At 32.6% G+C, this 25,788-nt stretch overlaps 3 protein-coding genes across 6 annotated transcripts in view; 2 read left to right on the top strand and 1 right to left on the bottom strand.

Moving 5' to 3' along the window:
• The window catches only part of LOC139526915 (uncharacterized), a 350,297-nt gene extending 347,269 nt beyond the window's left edge, over positions 1 to 3,028 (top strand). For 2 of the 3 annotated variants that reach the window (XM_071322073.1, XM_071322072.1), the window contains exons 2-5: positions 213 to 304; positions 1,267 to 1,295; positions 1,894 to 2,431; positions 2,947 to 3,028. In XM_071322073.1, coding sequence (XP_071178174.1) covers positions 247 to 304; positions 1,267 to 1,295; positions 1,894 to 2,431; positions 2,947 to 2,951 — 630 coding nt within the window. In that variant the 5' untranslated portion in view covers positions 213 to 246 and the 3' untranslated portion in view covers positions 2,952 to 3,028. The remainder of the gene's footprint in view (positions 1 to 212; positions 305 to 1,266; positions 1,296 to 1,893; positions 2,432 to 2,946) is intronic. The other variant, XM_071322074.1, reaches the window with a different exon arrangement.
• Positions 3,029 to 5,298: 2,270 nt separating this feature from the next.
• LOC139526893 (arylacetamide deacetylase-like) lies at positions 5,299 to 20,850 on the bottom strand. 2 transcript variants are annotated; one of them, XM_071322044.1, is made up of 7 exons: positions 20,832 to 20,850; positions 13,519 to 13,606; positions 10,925 to 11,089; positions 9,311 to 9,439; positions 8,652 to 8,772; positions 7,110 to 7,173; positions 5,299 to 6,178 (listed from the first exon to the last, which is right to left on the bottom strand). In XM_071322044.1, the coding sequence occupies exons 2-7, from the start codon at positions 13,597 to 13,599 to the stop codon at positions 5,398 to 5,400; spliced, it is 1,341 nt and encodes a 446-aa protein (XP_071178145.1). In that variant the 5' UTR covers positions 13,600 to 13,606; positions 20,832 to 20,850; the 3' UTR covers positions 5,299 to 5,397. The 2 variants fall into 2 exon arrangements, with proteins under 2 accessions (XP_071178145.1, XP_071178144.1); XM_071322043.1 differs by lacking the exon at positions 20,832 to 20,850 and adding an exon at positions 16,722 to 16,771.
• Positions 20,684 to 25,635, top strand: LOC139526894 (uncharacterized). The gene is made up of 2 exons (XM_071322045.1): positions 20,684 to 21,116; positions 24,311 to 25,635. Exons 1-2 carry the CDS (start codon positions 20,833 to 20,835, stop codon positions 24,594 to 24,596), a joined length of 570 nt encoding a protein of 189 aa, XP_071178146.1. The 5' UTR covers positions 20,684 to 20,832; the 3' UTR covers positions 24,597 to 25,635.
• The last annotated feature ends 153 nt before the right edge of the window (positions 25,636 to 25,788 follow it).

The raw sequence follows: 25,788 nt of genomic DNA, 5'->3' as shown, positions 1-25,788 counted from the left end.
GTAAAAAACAAATCTTCTTTTTGCATTGATTTTTAAGACAACTGGTATGCTTATTGGTGTGCATGTAATAATTATGTGTAATGGATGGATACATTGTATTCCATATATTCAATGGGTTTGCTTACAGCGATTGGTTGGATATTACAAAATAAAGGAATTTTGTATACCTATAGAAATAAATATTTAATCAATTTCCCCACTTTACTTTTCAGCAAAGGAATAATTCTAACATTGTTTTAGCTCACCATGCAGCCCATCACTTGTCTGTTCTTCGCTATTTTCCTGTTTGGAATAGCAATACAAGGTATGATTTCATCATGTCTTTTAATCTTATTTCAAAGTTCCGACTGAAGGAAAAAAATGATAGTATTCTCGGTTTCACTTTTTATTTTTTTGACAGGTTGTATCCGAATTAAATAAACATCTTCTTTACACAATCGCTTCTAGTCACAGTTTAGGTCTCAAACAAATTTACTCCTGCGAATGATTGAAAGTGGATTTGTTTCTCTTATATGTCCGAGTTTAAAAGATAGTACAATTAAGAACAGCAATAGTATTTCTTGTCCTATTTCTAGTACTCCCGTGATATTTTGAACCTGCGACACATACTGATTCTCAAATGTTTACATAATATATTTATATCGTAATATGTAAAGTAAAAATAGACTTTTTAAGGATGGGTTTTCCCAAGATATTTAGATAACGAACTTGGTATGAACATTTGTACATTCATTTTAATTAAGCATGATTTCATTTAAGAAGTCTTGAACAAATGTCATTTTAAGAAAACTGTTTCATAAAAGGTAAACATGATACACAGATTTGCTAGGGAACATGTATTTCGAATTCGTCGTCGGTAAAAGTCTGTCATTTATTGGTCATCTTTAAAGCATGTTCAACATTCAGTCTTGAACAGAAGACGCTTATATCAGGCATAGATTACCTTTTGGATTTCAATGCTCTTCAACTTTGTACTTTATTTGGCTTTTTTAACTTTTTTGGATTCGAGCGTCACTGATGAGTCTTTTGTAGACGAAACGCGCGTCTGGCGTATATACAAAATTTAGTCCTGGTATCTATGATGAGTTTATTTTTATTTATTTTTTTATATGTAAACAATATGTCTAGCTCTGGATCATTTATTTTTTATATGTAATAAGGTTAACAGAGTATACGTGCTCCCAGAATCAGTTTATAAGTACTTGTACCGCATTGTCTTATATGTGCTATCGCTGTTATCTATTCTCATACTTTTTTTCATTTTAGAAATAACTGCTACTAGATGCTATTCATGGGTAAGATCGAAATTATACATAACTTCCAGGCTCCTATTATTTATGACGTTTAACTTTTTTGTCAATTTATGTTTAGCATGATTAATTGTTTTAATACTTAGATGATAAAAAAAATATTTATTCTTTGATAAACTCATCTGGGACTTTTGTCTCATACAACAAAAATAATCGGTGGTGTCATACTACTGGCCATTCTGATTTAACACACAATAAATAATCCCATTAAATGGGAATTCATTGAAAAGGATTTCTAAAACAATATATAACGATATTTGATTTCGTGGTTTTCCCAATCTCTGTATAAAAAGCCTTTTCAAAATATGTTATTCGTTGAACATTTGAAATCGTGGTATACCTGTACCCACGAAACCCAAGAAAATTGGTATCCAACGAATAATAATGAAATAGGACTTATGATTTATCAAATATCTATATTGGTCAATTATCTACATACATAAACTTATATATTTTATTAAAATTAACTCTACCTGTTTAACTCTTGTTCATGTGTTGTTTGTTTTTTTGTCATACATATATCATGTTTGCATTTTAACCCGTCAGATTTTTGCTGTTTGAAATACAGTGTTATTTATTTTAGCCTCGTGCATGTCCACCGTGGAAGAGATGCATTACACTCTCATGGTACCCATATTACAGATGTGTTCAAAGATGGGGATGGGGAAATTCAGGAAGTCCATGGAGAATGGGAATCTATGGTAGTTGGAGTAGCTACGGCAGAGGAGGAGGGGGTTACGGAGGTGGCGGTATGGGTTATGGAGGTGGCGGTATGGGTGGTTACGGCGGAGGCGGTATGGGTGGTTACGGAGGAGGCGGTATGGGTGGTTATGGAGGTTACGGCAGCGGTATGGGTGGTATCGGAGGCGGTGGCATGGGTGGATACGGAAGCGGCGGTATGGGTGGTTACGGAGGTTACGGCGGCGGCATGGGTGGTATTGGAGGCGGTGGCATGGGTGGTTACGGAGGAAGCAGTATGGGTGGTTACGGAGGTGGCAGTATGGGTGGTTATGGAGGTGGCGGCTATGGGTCTGGCGGTTATGGATCTGGTGGTTATGGCGGTGGTGGCTATGGGTCTGGTGGATATGGATCTGGCAGTTATGGCAGAAAGAAATCAGTTTGTAAGTATTCAATACGCCTCGATTATGGATTTTATTTTCAATTTCCTAACATCTGTTTAAATAACACAGTTTATACTATTGATAATGTTAGTCATGTTCTTGCATTTTGATATAGGTTTTTCATGGTGTCACTTAACTTTTATCGCTAAGTTTTCTTAGGAAAATGGCACATCGAGCGTCATTCAATTGTATTAGTAATCAAAGGTAGTAGGCTTATAGTTGAATACGCCAGACGCGCGTTTCGTCAACATATGACTCATCAGTGACGCTCAAATCAAAAAAGTTAGAAAGCTTAACTAAACAGTTTTAAACTGATACAAACTGATTCTTCTTTTGCATTGAAGGAAGAATTTTTCCTTTGAAGTGATGCCGGTATTAATGTAAGCAATGACTCGAAAGAACAGTTTTGTCACGTAAAGACTAATTACCAATGCAATTTTACAAATGAGTACACCACAAAATAACACCGAGAGGTAAAGAATTAATTTCAACAACATGTGTTTTATTCCTTGCAGATTAGTGACAAAAGGAAGAAAATTACAACGACTGGCCTATTATTTGAATATTTTATTGAATAAATTTGTATATTAAGCATTACATGCTATTTTTTCTTAACTTAAGCCAACGTTTATTGTTGAGTTTTTTTTTTATTGGGTATGAATACAATTAGTAATTTATATATTGTGATTTTTAATGTGACAACTATTCAACGAAACTTGAGGTATCTTGTTGATAAAACCCCTTTTTGAATGGTTCTTGCTACTTCTAATAAAATCAACCAGCCCATTTATATATTTATCACCGTACAATGTATATGTAACAAAAGTACGATACGTAATTATCCGATCATCTCAACTTTCACGTGATCTTGTTTTGATCAAAAGGTAAGGTTAACGATAAACCTAAAATCAATAGCGGACAATAGATAGTACAAATTCCGTAATCACGTAATATGAGGAAACTGCAAAAGACAAATTGTCAAAATCAATGTATTTATATATCATTATTGTATAACTAATCATAATTAATAGCTAATATTTTTACTGTATAATCTCCCTGGTTAAACAGTAACTAATTTACAGGGATACTAGACTGAATGCTGTGAGTCGAGTAAGTTGTAAACAGCAGAGAAATGTGCAATAAAGGATTTATTTTATTAAAAAAAAAAAAAAAAAAAAGAATAAGAAGATGTGCTATGACTGCCAATGAAACAACTCTCTACCAGAAACAAAATGAAATTTACAAGAGAAAACAAACAACCTGATTTATGTACAACACAATAAATGAAAGACAACACCAAACGACCAACATTGAACTACAGGTTGCTGGCTTGAGACAGGCAAATACAGACTGTGGCGAGTTGAATTAGTTTGATGACATGCTAATTAATTCCCTAGTCCACAAAGACTGCCACGGAAAACAAATCAAATGACTGCGCTGTCCAACCCCGTTGATAAGTCTAATTCTGAAAGTCACATTTGGGCGAGAAGGGAAACTAATTGAAGTTACGACAACTGGAATATTATATTCGTCGTCGCCTATGAATCAGATACTCCCTAACGTTAAACCAATTTGTTATGTCATCCTTAAAATTTACGATAAGTATCTCTTAAGGCATTGTTATGGGGGAAGAGTTTGTATTCTATCGAAAGAGTCCCTGTCGCCCGTTTGGACCCTGAATATTCAAACAAAGAAAACACGCGATGTACAACTTTTAATCTTCAGCATCGGAGTATCAATCTCTAGAGCTATACTTAACAACATGCAACGCTCGACTTCACATTTTAGACAAAATAATTGACGGGAGACAAAAAAAAATAACACCAAAACTTGTGGTTTGTTGCTAACCCTATACCTCACTTGTCATTCAACGCATCAGAAAGTGGGTGTATGACAGATCAGAAAAATCCATAGTCTACCATTTGACTTTCCGTCTTCAGCTGTTGCCATATATAAGAAAAGTCATCATATCCAATATATGTTACGTCCAGCATATTCTGACAAATGTATACATTCGTTGTACAAACAGATTTACGAACACACAGACGGAAGGACAAGACTTTAGACAGCGTCCATAAAGTAAAGGACTACATGTCTTTTTTTGTAAGGGGGTATATAAATACTCTGCTACGTCCAGTCTGTGCTTTGTGTCATTCAGCTCTTTTCAACTGATTTTTTAGTTTGTATATATATTTTGTGCTGTTTCACCACTGCATCCAAGGTTACGGGAGGGTTTGGTGCCCATAACGCAAAAACGTTAAACCAAGTCACATTATGTATATGTCTTTCCAAAGTCAGAAGCCTATTATTCAGTGGTTGTAGTTGGTTCATCTCTGTCATATTTTGTTTTTCGTAAATTGTTTTGTTATAAATTAAGCAGTAAGTGTTCACAAATGAATTGTTTCATATTTTACGGTTTCTCGTTATTAAAGGCCGTATGCTTTGCTTAAGTCCACGTTATTTGAACTTTATTGGATGCTTGTCTCATTATCAATCATACCACATCTCCCTTTTTTATAGGAATTGTCAGTTTTCCTGCTGCATTTCGTTATTTCACTCCATTCAATCGGGCTTCCTTCATCATCAACAACTGGCCGCTACGATATATCACAAAGAGTGCTAACAATGGTTAACTTTTATAAATTGTTATTTGCATGGAGAGTTGTTGCATTGGCACTCACACCACATCTTCCTATATCTAACAATGACATTGAATGCAGACAATCAACCAATCAAAACCAGCGTTTAACAAGATTAATCTTCTATAAAATGAATACGTTTACCTTCTTTCGAAATAATTATCAATTCACTAATAAATAATACGCAATATGAACTTCAGTTCATGCAGATAACAACAACAAAAAACATTGCATATTTTAGATATTTTTTATGTCTTGGCTACATATCCCTTGCATATAAATCTATAATCTAGACAATAACAAATCTTTAATATATTGAGCACGTTATCATAAATTTTTCTTCAAAAATTCAACAAGGTCATTCATTGCACGAATTCCTACTTGAAATGGCATAGGACCGTCAAAAAAGAAAATCATACCATGAAATCCCTCTGAATAATGTGCCAATTGCACTTTAGCACCAGCCTTTTTCAGACGCTGATAATAGATGAGTCCATCATCACGTAAAACGTCATATCCGGCTGTTAACACATATGTAAGCGGCAAGTCTTTGAACTTGACGTCCGGCACCATTAAAGGTGAAAAATCAGGGTTTAAAATTGTCTCTTGTATTTGATTGGATAATTCAGTTTTTCCAAAGTTCGTTTCTTTCTTCATATTTCGCAAACTAGGTGTTCTAATATGTTCCTTCATATACCAATCTGGACTAACATATTTAGCATATAATGATTCTTTCAGTTTTTGAGATGTGTGTCTGTTAGCTAAGATATCATCAATATAGTTGTAACTGATATTTCCATAATTAAGCCAATAGGTCAACATGGACACATCGGTCAGCATTCCTGGAATGTAATCTTTATTTTCAATATATGATGGTGTTTGTAAATCAAATAATTGTAAACAAGGGTAAATTGGGACGGAAATTTTGATCTCTTTCTTCATCGCCATAGCAACGGCTGCTGATAAATGGCCTCCAGCACTGTCACCGGAAATGGCTACACGTGACGGATCTACATGTAGAGATTTGGCATTGTTGACGACGTACTTTGTTGCTGTTAAGCAATCTTCGAAAGGTATTGGATGAGGATGCTCTGGTGACTGTCTGTAACTGTAAAACAAAAACAAAATAAAATTGTAAGTCTTATAATATCATTTTCATATTGCGTTAAACAATTTTTTGTATGTCCTGTCATAGAAGGAAATGCGTTTTTAGAACATTTATCCAAGCCAATATTTAACAAGAATATGTGTCAAAAAGACACCAGACTTCACTTATAGAGTCAAATGTAAAGATCGGCAAAATGTGGATCAAAACCATTATTTGTTATAATCATTGAAAATTCCTACTAGTATTATGATGAACATGTATGTGTCTTAAGTTTCAAATTGAAGTGACCACAACTTCATCGTAAAGTACAAATGGCGCTATCTCAGATCGGGCAAAAAAAGAAATTAAAGAAAAATCGCAAAGAAAAGAAGAGCAAAAACGTTTAGCAGAAAAGTGTTAAAAGTAACTGATGTATAGCCTATATTATACTTTATTTCATATAGACGTCAGACCGAAAATTCGTTTATACCAAAAAGGTCACGTCTTTTGTCATGTTGCATAGTAAGTAATAGTGTAAAACAGAATAACAAAAATACTGATCCAAGACCGAAATTGGGAAGTCTATAAGTGAACTACCATTTGATTTGTATGGGGGAGGGGAAGGGGGAGGGGGGCTAGGATGAAACATTTTGTTAGTTGTAATCTCTGTCCTTCTTTTTTATTTCTTACTCTATTCGGTCCTGTCATTTTGTTTTGCCCATTCTTCATCCTGCCTTTCTTTTACTCAAAACTCCTGTCCTGTCTTTTTTTTCAAATTGCATCCTACCGTTGTGTTTATCGCAATTGTAGATTACAAATTACAGTAGATTGTTTCTCATCGTACATAATTATGTAAATATAACGTTATCAATCATCTTGGATAATCACAACATTCTATTATGTCTTATCATATTGAAACTTAAATTGAACATAATGCAAAATTATCACTCACCTCACAGAAACTACAACCATACCAACTCGCTTGGCTAGTGCTCGTGTTGCTCCGTCATACACATCTGAAACAATATCAAGCACGTGTATTTACACAATATTAAGCACGTGTATTTACACAATATTAAGCACATGTATTTACAAAACAAGCAAAGTTAAGTAACGAAAGATACAGGATACTTTTTGATACTGTATAAACGTGGACATTTCGGCCAGTCCTTTACATTTAAACCGAATCTGCAATTATTATGTTTTGTTTTATTTCTAAATGATGCAGAGTTGGGGCAAGTCTATCATCATTTATATTGACTAGATTATGCAGAAGAGTTGGGGCAAGTATATCATCATTTATATTGACTAGATTATGCAGAAGAGTTGGGGCAAGTCTATAATCATTTATATTGACTAGATTATGCAGAGAAGTTGGGGCAAGTCTATCATCATTTATATTGACTAGATTATGCAGAAGAGTTTGGGCAAGTCTATCATCATTTATATTAACTAGATTATGCAGAAGAGTTGGGGCAAGTCTATCATCATTTATATTGACTAGATTATGCAGAAGAGTTGGGACAAGTCTATCATCATTTATATTGACTAGATTATGCAGAAGAGTTGGGGCAAGTCTATCATCATTTATATTGACTAGATTATGCAGAAGAGTTGGGGCAAGTCTATCATCATTTATATTGACTAGATTATGCAGAAGAGTTGGGGCAAGTCTATCATCATTTATATTGACTAGATTATGCAGAGAAGTTGGGGCAAGTCTATCATCATTTATATTAACTAGATTATGCAGAAGAGTTGGGGCAAGTCTATCATCATTTATATTGACTAGATTATGCAGAAGAGTTGGGGCAAGTCTATCATCATTTATATGGACTAGATTATGCAGAAGAGTTGGGGCAAGTCTATCATCATTTATATTGACTAGATTATGCAGAGAAGTTGGGGCAAGTCTATCATCATTTATATTGACTAGATTATGCAGAAGAGTTGGGGCAAGTCTATCATCATTTATATTGACTAGATTATGCAGAAGAGTTGGGGCAAGTCTATCAACATTTATATTTACTAGATTATGCAGAAGAGTTGTGGCAAGTTTATCATCATTTATATTGACTAGATTATGCAGAAGAGTTGTGGCAAGTCTATCATCATTTATATTGACTAGATTATGCAGAAGAGTTGGGGCAAGTCTATCATCATTTATATTGACTAGATTATGCAGAAGAGTTGTGGCAAGTCTTTCAACATTTATATTGACTAGATTATGCAGAAGAGTTGGGGCAAGTCTATCATCATTTATATTGACTAGATTATGCAGAAGAGTTGTGGCAAGTCTATCAACATTTATATTGACTAGATTATGCAGAAGAGTTGGGGCAAGTCTATCATCATTTATATTGACTAGATTATGCAGAACATGAACAATATCTCTTTGTAAATAAAAACAAAACACAGTCGACATGACTTTGTGTATCCGGTACATACAAAAACAGCTAAATGAAATTCAATGCTTGCATATACGTGTACCTACCTACAGATAGCCAAGACCAACCGCCGCCATGATAGTATACTAAGGCTGGTCTTTTGTTCGATTTGAGATTGATGGGTTCATAAACTCTTACACCAACTCCATCAAACATAGTATCATATATCTACAATATACATGCAGTATTAAAAGTGTTCATTGGTCAAGGTTTTCTTTCTTTTTGATATATAGTAAGTTTATCATTATATTCATGCTTTCATTCGTTAATTCAATACATTTGTAAGAAGCACAATACATTTATGTGAAGTAACTTTAAAGGTTAACAGACTGACAGTCAAAAATCAAGGCATCTTATATATTAAGATCGTGATTTAAACAATGAAAATTCAGAAATAAGATTTTCTAAAAAAATTACGCAAACGAAAGTTAGGAATACTGCCACGTATATACATGTAGCATTTCTTGACCAACTTATAATTAGTTTACATGTATGTTGTCTGCTCTATGGTCGGGTTGTTGTCGCTTTGATACATTCCCCATTTCCTTTCTCAATTTTATTAATGCAAGAGAAATATACAATTAAATGTATAACAAAATATTACTGATTTCTTTTTCTATTCAAATCCGTCTAGCTTCTGCCTTTTTTGCACTTCTGTTTTGACTTCCTGTAAAAATGTACATACATCAAACATGCAACAGCATACCTTTAGTTCTGGATCTGCACCCAAACCAAATGGACTTCCGGTGATGAGAGTTGTCAGCATCATATCAACACCCTTTCTAGTAAATCTGCACACACCTCCATGTACACCAAAATTGTTCAGGTACAGAATCTAAAAGTGTGCGTAGATCATAGTAGTAGATGTATGTACAACTATATACTGGTATCATGTTGGAAAATCATGAAAACTAATTAAATAACTAGGCTTTTCGTGCATTAATAAATTCAACTTGTTAACACCAAAACGTGAATGATCCAACATACGTCTGGGAGAACATGGTTTATTTATTTGGAGTAATAGGTTTTGAACTATTATTTTTAAAGTAGAAGAATATTTTGCTCTGCACAGTGAGTGTAACGGGTTAAGATAAATAAAGAAGTATGGAATATCTGAACGAGAGTATCATTAATAGAGTGGTAAAACGGAACTATAAACATGTATATGAATAATGCATTGATAGACATTATACAAACTCTACTCCAAACGTTGTCTTTTGGGGCACCCTTTTAACAAGCTTGATTCGCACCTAGCAAAAATAGTCTCTTGTTTTAATAAGAAAACAAATAGCTGTTTCACTGATGATTTGTTTTTGTATTCACTACGTATATTTACTTGGTATATATATTAAACTGAAAAATCAACTTAAACATTATAAGCTTTGAATAAGGCAAGCACACATGATATAATGAAAATGCTAATTATTTTTCATATACTGAAATCTTAAAAAAATCAATTATAACACTATTCAATTATTACTGTAAAAATCATGCTAAAGGTTGTTATTGGTTTAAAAGAACGCAATAATCTGATAAGGTTATAACTTAGAAGCTGGTTTGATAAGTGAAAAAAAAATCGAAATATAGACATGTGCATGATTGATTGTTGGTTTATTAGGTCCAGTGGCAAATATCTCATTCATGTTCAAGACGGTGTGCACACAGGTAATATATAATGTACTGTAACCATGGTAACTGTATACAATAACTCCTGGGGGATAACTCACTGATAGAAAACACGTTTAATTTTTTTCCCATAATCTTTTTAATTATTTATTAAAATGTACTTGCTCAGGACTGGCGAATAAAGTATGCAAGATTTCTTGTCTTGTATTTTTAAAACAAAAGTATATATAGCATTTTACTTTTACACAACTTAATTGGTGTCTATGTGGAAGTTAGTAGTGCATGGTTAATACGTTGTCTTGATATGTATGTGTATATTATAATAAAATTGAAAATGGTTTGGTAAATAGGTTGTTAAAAACGAATAGTATGTCCGTTTGGGTTGTCAGGATCATGGGATCCCAGAAAGGGCGATGGCGGTGGCCTAGGGGGAAATACAAAATGAAAAATGAAAATGATATATAGTCGGCTCTGCATGCTTCATACTAGCATATAAAACTATACAATGTTTTTTTTTCCCTTTTTAATAGTAACTTTTCGAAGTTTGTTGCCCCCTTTTTCCAATACTCCCACGCTTCTCGTTGTGTTTAAAATGTGACATGCACCATCGACATGATCAGAGTCTCATTAAAACATACAGGTGTAATACTGTAGAGGAAGATGTCTGATGATCATGTATCGTGTAAATGCTTACCACTTTGCCCATCGTTCTGAGTGATGTATCTAGTATTCTGGCGCTCCATACTTCCGTAACTCCTTCTGGTACTCGTGTATCCATGTAGTTAAACAAGCATAGTGCCAATATACCAACGATAATCGCAAACATAGACTGCTTCAAAATATTCCATATCGCTGAGCCCTAAAAAAAAAAGAAAATGATGTCTGTTCATCGTAACTCGCTCCAAAATATTTTAAATAACTGCACCTTATAAAATACAATTATGTATGTCTATTGAAACTGGCTTCAAAGTATTTCATATCATGATGAGCCCTACAAGCATGACAAAAACGATAATAAAATGTTCCATGAAAACTGGAAGTGGTTCAAAATGACAACAACCCGACCAAAGAGCAAAACACAGGCCAACACCATTAAGGGGTCTTCAACACAGCTAGAAAATCCCGCACCCGGAAGGGGTTCAGTTCACCGCTATTAAAACAAAAATGTGTACTAGTTCAGCGAAAATGGACGTCACACAATGAATAAAATCAACCAAAATTAAAATATACTAAGACTAAAGATAGTCCAGAGTCTCCTGACTATGGACAGGCGCATAAATAAGGAGGGATTAAACCTGTTTTGTCCGATCTTGACCGGCTTTCCCTATATACATGTATATATATGGCCAATGTATGAATTCAGAGACTCTGGTTGCTAAACGGAAGATTAGTCAGTTGAAAGAGTTAAATTGGTTTTTGTATGTCGAAATTTCGGAACACTGATTTATTTTATACAAATATCATTCTATCAATTCGGTCTATTACGAAAATATATATATATATGTACATGTATAAAGGAACATTGAAACCTTTGCAAAAAATGACTTATTTTTGTTTATGTTAATTTCTTTGTAAAAAAAAGGTTAATGCATTCAGAATTAACTATGTTTCCCTTGTTGCCGGTCAATTGTTTCTTAAAACTTATGCCACAAGTTTGTGTAATGTATATTAAGATTAGTAACTTAGTTTTGTTCTTATTTGTATAAAACTGGTATTTTTTAAGGATCTAGATGACGTTTACAGAATAGTTTACCAGGTTTACAGAATAGACAATAAAGACAAAATTTGCAAAACAATGATAAAAAAATAGAGAAACAAGAGGACAAACAAATTAAAAATAATGACTAATGGGATTCTAAAATATAAAGAATAATAATCATGGGCAAAGTACAGTGTATAAAGAATAAAGAAAAATACCTAAAAATACAGAAATGAACGATCCCCATCCAGACCCTCATTTTATAACAAATGCCAGTCAAATGTCAGTTTTAGTAATACACAATTGACGTTTTTAAGTATCTGAATAAAGATTTGTGAATTACATCTATTTTTTACTAGTCCTATATACAGTGTGTCTATTCAATTCCATGTTTGGCGTAAGGGAACGACAATTAAACTTAATTCAGAGGGGTTTACGTTTTTTTCCTAAAAGAAATATGCTGATCCCCAATTTGATAAGGTGGGGGGGGGGAATTGTGAATATGTGACCAAAAAAATATTCCTAATTCATATTTCCCCAATAACTGTTGGTGTTAAATTTCGAAGAAAAAAAAAACATAATTGATAGCGTCGAAATACAAAAAAAAATGTTCGCGCTTTGCTCGAAAAAAATATTTCTACTAGCTAAGACAATAAACATATCCCCCTTTTTTTTAAAGTGAAATGGTTGCTCCCTAATTTCATTGCACACAGACACATGTCATACCTCGGAAGATCTAACTTTCTTTTTAGCGTAATATGCCGATATTCGCCTATTATGCATACAGTATCAGGCATGTCAGGGTACCATAAATATTTCAAATATTTTTTTTACGCTTTCGAATTTCATATTCATTAAATTAAATGATTTTTTAAAATAAATTTTATCCTTGGAAACTTAAGTTCATAAAAGATAAAGTTATCACTTCACAAAAAGAGAGTAGTTAAAAGATATCTTATAACACCTAAATTTAAAACAGCTTTCAAAATAGAAATGCGCGCGTCCATCTTATTACTATGGATTACTCTATATATAGTATCAAAATAGACTACTTCTTCTTAAATGAGAGTGCCTTATAAAATTATATAAACATGATAAATATACTTTTACACACATAATGATTTCAACTTAAACTCTTTATTTTATGTATACATATGTTTTGCTCTCCATACATTTGGTAATATGTACTTTTTGACCTGATATCTATAATTTCCTCCTTAAATATTTTTGTGTCGTTTATTCAAACTTGCTGTAAATAATTTTATTTGTGTACATATATATGCTAGACATTCAGAACTGGGTTCTATAACCACGTGTCAGCCCACATGCAAGCCAGCTGTTACAGTTTCAAGGCCAGGAAGACACGTTTAAATGGGACATATTATTTTGACTTCCGAGTTTACAAGTTGTTGATCTAACTTCGAAATGCTTGGTGCGTGGTTGAGAAGCACCACAGTATAGTTTTTATGATTTTGACGTATCCAATATTTGAAGCATCATTCGGGGCGAGGACTATAGCACTTTTAAATTAGAGAAGAAACAATAAAAGATCACAAAAGCTGCAAAGCACCAATTAATGCCATATTTACCTTCAACTTAGCATCATGATCGTGTATCAGTTTGCCCAGATCTTTCCCTCCTTCCTTCTTTTTGTGCCCTTTTTGTACCATTCTTCAGCTGAAAATTACAGCAAAATTTAAAAACATATGGTATTCCACGTTTCGTTTTACTATCAAAAATAGGAAATACGATTCGGTAGTTTTTATTTTTGTAAATTAGTTGTAGTTATCTCCCTTTGGTCGATCAATCAAGTCTAATTTACGCTTACTTCTCAACTTTTCAACTTCGTACTTTTTTATTTGACCAGCTGGATACATTTTACATTATTTTAAACACATCGATCCGATAATCACCAGTATCAATATTAATCATTCGATTAAAACATATGGTAAAGAAGATGCATTGTCACTGAGTTATAAACATCTTTAGACCTATATATTATATATTGTCAGAACCAGAAGATGTTTTCACATCTAATTTGTGTAATAAACTGCAAAGCTACACGTCATATGAATTCTACTTTAATCTGTTTTCAAATTATATTATGTAAAGGGAGAGAGATTATTGATCTGTAGCTCTACTGTTTTCATTTTAACTTAATTTTATATACTGAATAAAGTTTAATAGTCAATGGGGGCGAACTTGTATCCATGTCATACAATGTACCGGACAGGTATATCCATATCATGATGACCATGATGGCACGGTATCGGACGGGCAGTCCAAATAACAAAAATGAAACAAGTTTGGGCTTCATGTATGTGAATCTTCAAACGTTTAACTTTCTTTAACATTGCATTATGTTTGTATTGATGGATTCATCATATTGCGAACAATACAGACAAAAACATAAATGTACTGTTCTTCCCCAGATACTGGATGCCTTTAAGGCTTATTGAAATTTGGCTATTTGCTCTTGTATATAATTCATAATGCTATATACCACTCGTCTTAAGTTAATGCAATTGATTTTTTCCTGGAGATAAATGCCTGGGGCCTGGTTTTCGAAAGTATCTTATGACTAAGACATGTCTTATGATGGTCTTAGGACATGTCATAGTCGTAAGATATGTTTTCGAAAGTGTCCCAAGTTGCGATTTGTCATAACTTTTGTCGCAAACTTAAGACCCTTCTCGACATGACTTATGATGATCTTATGATTGTCAACTAAAATTTTAATTACTTTTCATGTATAATTTCATGTTAATTGCAATAAAAATATTTGTTGTGTTTCTCAGTAAGCTAAATAGTAAAGATTTTATTTTTCTCAACTACATGAATTAAAATTTTAATCTCCTGCGACATACAATTTAGATTCTTTTCTAACTCATGGTTTTGTATAATAAATATACATATTATTTCGTTTCTAGTATATTTAATAGTACTATATCAACGTATGTGCACGGGCAGCCGCATTTCGTAAAGCGGGTACTCGATGTACCGAATCTAAAAAGTATTCACAGTTAAATAACAATGATTGCATGTATGATAATACACGAAAGCGAAGTTCAAGATTTAGTATATTATATTACAAACTAAAATTAAACAAATTATCAACTCATATTTCAATTCCTTTTATGTTCATTATAATGAAGAAAACAAATATTCGTAAATATTAAGAATGGTAATAATTATTATGTTCATACTTTCCATTTTTATATTTATCCCTTTTTAATCGTTATTTAAAATAATAGAAAATAATGTTCACATATGACAGTCATAAGAGCATCATAGCTATGACTCTCTTAAGACAGCTTTGATTTACATCCTATGACATATCATATGATAGTCATAAGATGATCATAAAATATGTCCTAAGATATATCTTATGACATATCTTATGATACTTTCGAAACCCAGGCCCCTGTTTTATATTTCTCCATATAAGAAATTGTGTCAAAGAATCTTGAAAAATCAACAAATACGTATATATAGCTACGTATACGGCCTAGCTATGGTTGTTAATTTCTGTGTCCTGTGTCTTATAGATATAGGAAGATGTGGTGTGAGTGCCAATGAGACAACTCTCCATACAAATAACAATTTAAAAAGTAAACCATTATAGGTTAAAGTACGGCCTTCAACACGGAGCCTTAGCTCACACCGAACAACAAGCTATAAAGGGCCCCAAAATTACTAGTGTAAAACCATTCAAACGGGAAAACCAACGGTCTAATCTATATAATGCATAGTTGTCTCATTGACAGTCATATTTAATTTTCTTTTTTATAAATGTGCAAGATTTTTCCAACCGGTTGATCATTAATTTCATATCAAATACGTAATGGCATTTTCTGACTCTTGAAAGAATTAATATCCACATTCCTTTCGTTCATTTTTACACCTTTTTAATTGGTTCATTGACAATAATCCATTCTTTTGTAACGTACATTGTGTAAACTACAAAACTGTTATACTTATAATGTTATTTCGTATCAGCAAAATTTTTAAAATGACTATTTGTTTTGCTATGATACAAATACGAATACTTTATCAAGCAAACCAATCCTAATAGTATGCTACGTGTATATATACAGCTACCGGCACACTTAAATGTATGTATGTATGTAAAAAAATACGCAATGATAATGATGAGGACGGATGGTTGTATAACGTCCAGCGGCAAATTAAATAGATCTAAGAAGAGGTGGTATGATTGCCTATGAGATAACTCTCCATCCAAGTCAAAATGTATAAAAGTAGCTCAATATAGGTCAAATTAAATGCATATTCAAGACGAAAACATGTTAATGCATTATGATTACTATTAATCCTTATTTCTACTCGGCTGACACGCTGTGTTTACTCCGATCCGAACAGTTTTGCTCCTACTCTTCAATGTCGCGTGCTAAGCGGAGAAACAGCATGAAAATACCATATTAAAGTCCGTGGTTTGACACGGCTGGGTTCGCTCCAACGACCTCACCGTGGCACGCACAAGGCAAACAGGTAACCATGAGACAACCGATTGAAGTGGTCGGAAACATCGAAAAAATCATATCAAATTTAACCAAATGTGTACATTGTCCTACGTAACGAAGTTCATTTTACCGTGGCTTTCTCGCTATCTTAACTGATAATTTTACTATACATATTGTAAATAGTAAAGAAGTCCTCAGAAAGAATTTGCAACATACTCAATTTCAAAATTGTATCAATAAAAGGATGCAATTGAATTTAAATAAAATAATCAAGTAATCTACAAATTTAGAAAGAAATAAGACTGCGTTACCTGTTCTGTTATGGGTCCACGTGGTTGTAGACCGGTTATGGGAAAATGCAAGTACAGGTCAAGATAAAGCTGTTACTATCTTCTTATTATCTTAAGTAAGTGTAGTGTGATATTGTAAATTAGAAGTACATTTCTTATCTTTACTTATGAATTAGTTTATTTCAGCCTTATAAACAACAAATGTTTCTTGTTTACCTTATAGTAACATACATGTATATTATCATTTGATAAGGGGGCAGACGGTTACCCCATTTGTTTTAGGCAGCAACCATTTGATTTTCTGGGGGGGGGGGGGGGGGGGGGCTATGGGTTTTTTTCTGGACAAATTTTTTTTTTGCCTGCGGCGAAAAAAAATCTATTTTTTTCGCGACAAGTCGAAAACAATTTTTTTAGCATTACATATAGTGGCAGCTGAGGGTGAAACAAACAATTTTTTTTTCTCAGTATCAAAAACAAATTATTTTTTTTTTTACGAAATTATGTTCGGCATTTACCACGTAACGTAGCAAGGCAAGATTTAAAGTATCATCCTTTCCTCGGTTAAGATTTTTCAGATGTTTCTTCATTTCTATAAAAAAAAAAATACATTTATAAACATCTTTATAAAAGAGGGGCGAAAGATACCCGGGTGATATTCAAACTCGTAGATCGAAAATAAACTGACAACGCCATGGCTAAAAAATAAAAAGACAAACAGACAAATAACAGCACACAAGACACAACAAAGAAAACTTAAGACTAAGCAACAAGAACCCCAACTAAAACTGTGGGTGCTCTCATGTGCTCCGGAAGGGTAAGCTGATCCTGCTCCACATGTGACATACACCCGTCGTGTTGCTGATGTTGTTACACACCCGGTAAATAGTATAATTTGGTAGGTCACATTCGTGGTGAAAAGGGAAGAGAATTGTCATTACGACATGTATAAGGTAAATATCCGATATCATTTCCATAACGGTCAACCACCTCGTGATGGCGTCCGTAAGAATTACGAAGGGATAATTTCAACTTCACCACAAGCAGATCCTGTTCCTCGTGTGGCACCAATCGTGTTGCTCAGGTTATTACAAACCTAGTCTAATTCTGAAGGATGCAGATGCGGATCAAGCCAATTAAAGAAAAAGGGGGAGTCTCAACCCAGGGTTCTAACTATATGTCATCATTCAAATGCATTGATCGTCCAAAAACAATCCCCCCCAAAAAAAATAGAAAAATCGGGATCTGTTACACTTGGATTAAGTGCACGTGTCGTCCCATCTTATTCTTGCAAATGTGCCTCAGAGAATATAATGTACGGTCATAATTATCCATTTTCCTGTTGAAATTTCAATGTTCGCCGAGTGTACACAATCTAAATCTATTTCTTATTTAAATTGTATGACTGAAACATATTCGGCTGCTATAATCAAGACACACTGTACTAGTATATCTTATTTTGAACTTAAAGACATATCGAATGAAATGCATGATTTGAAAACTGAAATCAAAGCAAATTACATTATTAAGGCTAGTAAGCATTTGAATATAACAAGTCTCTAATTTAAGATATCAAATAGTTTCCGACAATTTTAGTATTACATCTATTTCGTCCTTTGTGCCTCTTAGAAGTAGAAGACGAATTTCATTTCACTTTAAAATGTACAAAACTAAATATAATTAGAGACCAACTGTTTTCCAAAATTAGTGAAATAGTTCCCTCTTTTTTAAATATGAATAATGAAGCAAGATTTAAATTTTTGTATACGTGTGTTGAGACTGATATAATTAGAATTATTGTTAAATATATAAGCGACATGTACATTTCTAGAAATGCTTTATTAAGCACTAAATAACTTTGTGGTACCACCTCCTCATATAATGTTTATGAAATTGGTATGATATATAAATGTTTGTATGTTTGTGCCTAGGTTTGTGTATAACAAATTTGTATTGTCTTGGTATCAATCCTGTAATTTTGGATTTTAAACCAATAAAAATTACTTACTTTCTTACTTACTTACTTACTTACTAACTTACTTAATTAATTACTTTCGCAGGTAATGCCTATCTCATATTAAATATATAAAACAAGGATTCGAAATTCCTCCTATATATAATTATTTTAAAACCACAAGCCTCTGGATTTTGATCGATAGGTTTGCAATTTGCAGTTAGTGTTTTACCTGCTATATCTAAAATTTTTGAAAAACCATAGAAAATCAACTTACTAAATACTTTGATGATATTTTCGACCATTTTCTTGCGGCATTTCGAGCTGGTTATGGCTGCCATTCAACATTACTCAAGATTTTGGAAGATTGGAAAAAGGCACTGGATAACAATAAATATTTAGCGGCTATATTAATGGACCTAAGTAAAGCCTTTGACTGTCTCCCACATGATTTACTTCTTTTGAAATTGGAAAAAACTTTCACTTAGTCCATCTGCTCTGGAATTACTCAAAAGCTATCTGACTGCAAGAAAACAGTGTGTAAAAATAGGCCAGAGTATCAGTCAAATGCAAGATATATATAAAGGTGTTCCTCAGGGATCTATACTAGGCCCTGTATTATTTAATGTCTTTATAAATGATATTTTTCTTTTTGTCAAACACTGTGATTTATACAACTATGCTGATGATAATACCCTCTCAAAAACAGGTACTACTTTGGAATCAGTTATTAAACCCTTAGAGGAAGACAGTAATTCCCTAATCTCGTGGTTCTCTTTCAACAAAATGCAGGCAAACCCAGAAAAATTCCAGGCAATTTCCATAGGTAAAAAAACACACACTCAAAATATTACTTTCAACCTAAATGGATTCAACATAAAATGTGACGACGAAGTGAAACTTCTCGGTGTAACAATAGACTTTAAACTGGATTTCAACACTCACATCTCAAATATTTGCAAAAAAGCTGCACGACAACTAAACGTTCTAAAAAGAATTGGCACTCATCTCACCAGACTTTCAAAACTTACAATATACCACTCATTTATCATGTCAAACCTCAGCTACTGTCCTCTTACATGGCACTTCTGCAGTGAACAAAACACAAAGCAAATTGAAAAAATACAAGAAAGCACTCAGATTTATTTATGACGACTACACAAATTCTTACAATACACTTCTTGAACAATCTAAGCTACCAGCACTAAAAATCAGAAGATTGAGAACCATGGCATTAGAGACATATAAAATAATAAATAAATCAAGTCCAGAATTCCTACATAATTTAGTAAATATTAAAGAAAATTCATATAACTTCTGGTACAAAGGCATAGCAGATATACCACGGCCCAAAACAACAAGGTATGGTAAGAAAAGCTTTAGTTATGAGGCAGCAAAACTCTGGAACTCCTTGCCAAATGAGGCAAGGAGCTTATCAACTTTTGGCCAGTTCAAAATTTTTATCTCCACCTGGTGTTTTTCAGAAAAATGTACATGCAGTTCTTGTAAATAATGTACTTACTTGCTGCCACATAACTTGATCTCGAAGCCTGCTGTTTGTTTGGTCTTTTTTATGTTTTATTTTTTTGCAGTTATTTTTATTTTTTTATTTAGCCATTTATTTCTTTTGCTTATGCATTACCTTTGCTATAGCTGCATGCAGTCTTTTGTCTGTGCTTAAAGTGTTTAAGCTTGCATGTGCTACTGTTACATAAATACTATGTGCTACTATATATGTGCTGATATTAGACATTTGTTTAAATCTATCTTGCTTAGCTTTTATTCTGCATGTGCTATCTATGTATTAATATATATATGTGATGTCTGTATGTTTGTGTTGTATGTGTATCTGATGTTATTACATGTATGTTTTGTTTATTAATATCAGTCGGTTAAAGAGCTCTTAAGAGCTCATGTTCTTTGTTATTATGTATATATATGCAACCCGACTTTAAATAAAGATTACTTTACTTTACTTTACTTTTGTCCGGAAATATCTTCCGTGAATTTTCGTTTCCGATTTACATTTAGTATATTTGTTATGCTTCCGGTTAAGAAAATTTGAGAGAAAAAAAAATCATAACATGACCAGAAATATATGCGCAAAATGTTGATACTTTCAGAATATTGTTTTAAATAATAAGTAAGATTAAAGATTGTTGAACATTTAATTCGCATACCATGTCAGCTGACAAAGTAACAGACGCAAGCAAGGTCAAAGCACTGGTCAACGCCATGCACAAACAGGGCATTCGTCTTCTGGCGATGGATTTCGATCAGACATTGATATCTATTCACTCTGGTGGTCGATGGAAAGAAACAATTGAAAATCTAGTCAAAGAGGTCCGACCCTGCATGAAAGATTTGATTCCTGCTTGCCTTGAAAAAGGGATTTACGTTGCCATTGTTACCTACTCGGCACAGTCTTGGTTAATTAAAGATCTGATGAAAAATTTATATGATAGGTAAAGTTTCAGCATACAATTTACAACTATAAGTTATATAGTTTGCTAATGACCCCCTATTGATCTGTGATGTCAGAGACCGAGTCCCCCTTTGGAATTTAAGAACCCTCCATGGATTGGTAGGGGGTCAGTAGTGAACTGTATAAAGTATTTATCGCACACAGGACTTTTCAGCATTTTGCAGAAAAATAAACAATGAAATGCAACAACAATTGATTCCAATAGATGACGTCACCATTTACAGTAGACTTGAGGTCATGAACCCCCTACATGTACATATATGATTTATAATAATAGAATAAATACATGAAATACCTTTGCCTAATTTTCAGAAAATGCCTTTATTGATCTTTGTGCTTATTTATACATGTGAGAATACATTTTTGTAGCCTATGGTAACAAAAAAAATGTACATTCATAGAGTAGGCTGAAAAACAAGATTGATTCCTACTCCTTGAATATATATCATGTAAGTTATTGATAGGTAAATGTATTTGACCAATTTAACAGACCAATTTGTATTGGACTTTGCTTAATGTCAGGCGACCGTGGGAATGACTTATTTTGAGAGCTTTGTTTGAGAAACTTAGTAGCAGCATCTTGTTAAAATTATTTCTTGATAAAGTTTTTTTTTCTTTTTTAAGTAGGAAAAAAGTTAACCATGCAATCTACACATTTACAATCTATTTGAAATATTACAATCTACCGTTGCAAACTTTCCACAGATTCTATCCAGCACTTTGATTAAATGTAGATCATAGAAAGATTGTCATGATTGTCAAGGGTATGATTTTAAAAATGTTTAATTTGTTGATTTCTATTGAAACATTTGTCATTACATTGTCTTTGATCATTTTGATCAACATTATTGGTGAAATATCAATTCTTAAATTCAAAGAAGATTCAGATCTGTTCCCTCATTCTCTTGTCAGTTTCAGTCATCACCTATTGAAGTCATTTTGATGTTTCCTTTGAAATTTAATAGATGTTTAATGAATTTTTCTGCAATTCTCTCTTAGTCACATTAGAACATATCCAATTATATGATTATTATTGTTATCCCTATATATATATATATATATAAAGGCCTGCATTGGGTTTACAGACTGGGAATAATAATAAAGGCCTGAATTGGGTTTACAGACTGGGAATAATAATAAAGGCCTGCATTGGGTTTACAGACTGGGAATAATAATAAAGGCCTGAATTGGGTTTACAGACTGGGAATAATAATAAAGGCCTGAATTGGGTTTACAGACTGGGAATAATAATAAAGGCCTGAATTGGGTTTACAGACTAGGAATAATGAGCAAAGTTCAGAACAAAGGTCAAGAGAAAACTATTAAATTTGATGGATATTGGATGTTGGAGGGCTTAAATATAAAGAATAGAGAATAAAGAGTTAAGTAAAAATAGATGAAGAGAGAGAAAAATTTAACAAAAAGGAAGAAAAAGGAAATAATAAAGGACCCCCATTTATCATGAAGGCCTGAATTGGGTTTTTTAACAATTGCAAAATAAAGGGCAAAAAATTTTTTAAAGACAAAAATATATATACTGGAAAAAGGATATCTGAATAATGATGTTAAACAATTCTGTACATTTGAGAAATTTCTGTAATTTTGTATTCATTACATGTAATTTCTTCATCACTGACAGACAGATGTTGAAAATTTTAAGTTGAACCTTGTTTGAGTTTTTAATAATTTTAAATGATTAACATAAATTTAGGTTTTATACGGATAAAAAAAATCCAGTTTATGCTAAAGATTTAAAAAAAAACATAAAAAAGTACAAACTGATAAGCTGTGTATAATTTTTTTTTTCTTAGGGAATCCTTTGTTTTTAATCTTTAAAAAGATTGAAATAATAGTATCACTAGTTACTTATAAAACGTGTGTTAAAAATCTTGCTTCTTAAATAAATGTACAATAAATTTAATTTCCAGATCAGTACATGTACAGTATATATATATATATACTGATTTTGTGATATCATAAATTCTGACATTTGAAGCCATTAAACTAACATGATAAGTATACGTAATTAGCTTGTGTATACGTTCTTCATATGGAATATATAGGGTTATGATAAAATTCCATATTAAATCCTATATTATTTAGTCCAGTAATACTTTGATATTTGCTTCTCTCGTATTTAAAATACATGTAATAAATAGTATTTTAATTGTAGTACTAGTGCATAAATGTTTTGATAGTGCGTTTAAAAATCTTGCTTAGATCTCCTTGTTGTAAAATATGGGGACACAAAAATGATGGTTTGGATGGGGTTCAGTGTTCTTCCCAGAAACTTTATTTAGCACCCTGGTAAACAGTCGAAATTGAAATACCATCTTGTTTCCAAAAATTATAGCATCACATCGATAACATAATCTATAAGAAACACAATTCAAATAGCATCACATTTAAGATTATAGCATCACATTACCATGATGCTAAAAGGCCCTTTAGTGAAAACACTGGGATTTTACAGAATAGAGAGTTACAGGGAAAAATTACATAAAACCAGTGGCGGATCCAGCCATTTAAAAAATGCATTGAGCAGCAAAAAAAGGGGGGTTGCAATCCCAGACCCCCCCTGGATCTGCCACTGAAAGCAATCAAGAATACAGAAATGAAGAGCCCTCCCCCCCCCCCCAAAAAAAAAAAAACAAACATGATCAAGACCAACATTTCCATTTGATTTAATAAGATTATTATTTATTGGTGTTTCAAGATTGTTTATCATGTTAAGGATGTACTTAGGTGAAGTATTGGAATTTGTGTCAAATATTCGGACTCCTTAGTGTTTTTCCATACTATACACTGTAAAATATTTTGCCCCATAACACCCATTTATTTTTTCATATAAGACTTAATAGCTCATGAAAGGTCATTTACCAAAATTTTAGAAGATTCTTAATTTTTTAATCTTTCTTTTGTTTTGAGACCCAAATTATACCAATGCAAATATAAGGTAAAAGTCCGAGTCAGCCTTTTCCCGCCATATTTTAAATCTCAAATATCTCGAAAAGGAGGTCCATGACCTATCAATATTTTTAGCTTATCTTTATTATTAATTGATGCTCCACCAGCTTAGTGTATCAATTTTAATTTCTTAAGTTTCACCTAATCTCACCTACATGTAAGTACATCCTTAAAAATATAAAAATGTTTTCTCTTACTTTTTTACAGAGATGCATCAAAAGTAGTAGTGAGAGGGAACACAGCCGACTTTTTGGAGAGGAATAATTATGAAATAAATGGAAAAGAGGCTCATATTGCTGATGTGCTTACTTGTTTGTACAAAAATAGACACGAAATTATTAAGCCAAATCAGGTCATCCTGTTCGACGATGACACAGACAATACGAATGAAGCCAAAAAATTCGGACACTGGGCAGTGGAAGTGAAAGAAGACATTTCTTACGACACCTTCACGGAAATATCAGCAATGTTTCAATCTAAAAGCTCAAAGTAATTGATGTTGTTTCATACAGTTTAATGATTGTGATATGATGTGATATTGTCAACGCATATTAAGCAAACCCAGTGACATTTTCTTTTTCTATTTTTGATTGTAAATCTGTAGATCCTGTGTGGATATGTACACATTGCTTATAAATACTGTATATTAAAAAATGAATGCGATGTTTTTCATGTTTTTATTATTGCGAAAAATGCGACAGGGCTATAATCGCAATAATTTAAACTCGCATTTAGAAATGTTTTATATGAATTAAACGTGATTTTTCACAATATCACAAAAATTAAAATTGCACTTTTATAGTACAAAATGAAGAAATCGCAGTAATAAATGCAATGATTCATTGTGATTTCTGAATTTACACCATGTTCTGTAAGTTATTACATCTACCATCATGACCATACGATAAAAGTTCTTCCTCAAAGTTTTTAGAAATGTACACAATCAGCCCCAGCTCAAGGGTTTCAAAATTCATGATAGAAACTTCGGAAGAATGTGTGCCATCAGATTGTTGTTAAATTTAAGCTAGGGAATATGATCTGTATTTTAATTAGATCTTTTGTTTTTCATCATTTTACATTTGTAGTAAGTTCAATATTGTTATACCAGAAATCTTTCATGTGTTGACATTTTTAATGTTAAAAATGAGTTATTTACATTTTTCCTATTTCACATACATGTACTAAGGCATTGTTTTTCCACAAGGAGCATGAGAAAATATTTGATGAAACTGAAAGGTTCAAAGGCAACAGGCCTTGTTTCCCCTAATATAATCAGTCTTTACTTATTTTTGTAGTGATTTTAAGTTTTTCAAAAGTGTTAAAATTCTTAACTAAAGTGTCATAAATTGCCATGTTTGCCATTTAATTTGCCTTTTTTTATGATGTGATGAAATAACAAAATGATTGCAAATTCAATCTGATGATAGTTCAAATTTCATTAGAGATATTTGTTTTCAAGAATAAAGTATTATTAATTTACATGCACAGTGCTATATATCATGTATATGAGTATAAAATATGATCAAATATATATATATATGATAAAAATTCTGTCATTATTTTATTTGCATTAATGTTTTTTTCCCCATTTATGCAACACTATAACTGATCCAAAAATTGTATGTACCAATTGCAGTTGAATGTTTTTGTGTGCTTTATGTAAAAAAAATTTTTTTTTTTTTTTT

Source organism: Mytilus edulis, chromosome 6 (genome assembly GCF_963676685.1).
Source record: "Mytilus edulis chromosome 6, xbMytEdul2.2, whole genome shotgun sequence".
In the NCBI taxonomy this organism is placed as follows: Eukaryota; Metazoa; Mollusca; class Bivalvia; order Mytilida; family Mytilidae; genus Mytilus; species Mytilus edulis.
The sequence above is the reverse complement of the archived record's forward strand: the minus strand, read 5'-3'. Positions and strand labels throughout refer to the sequence as shown.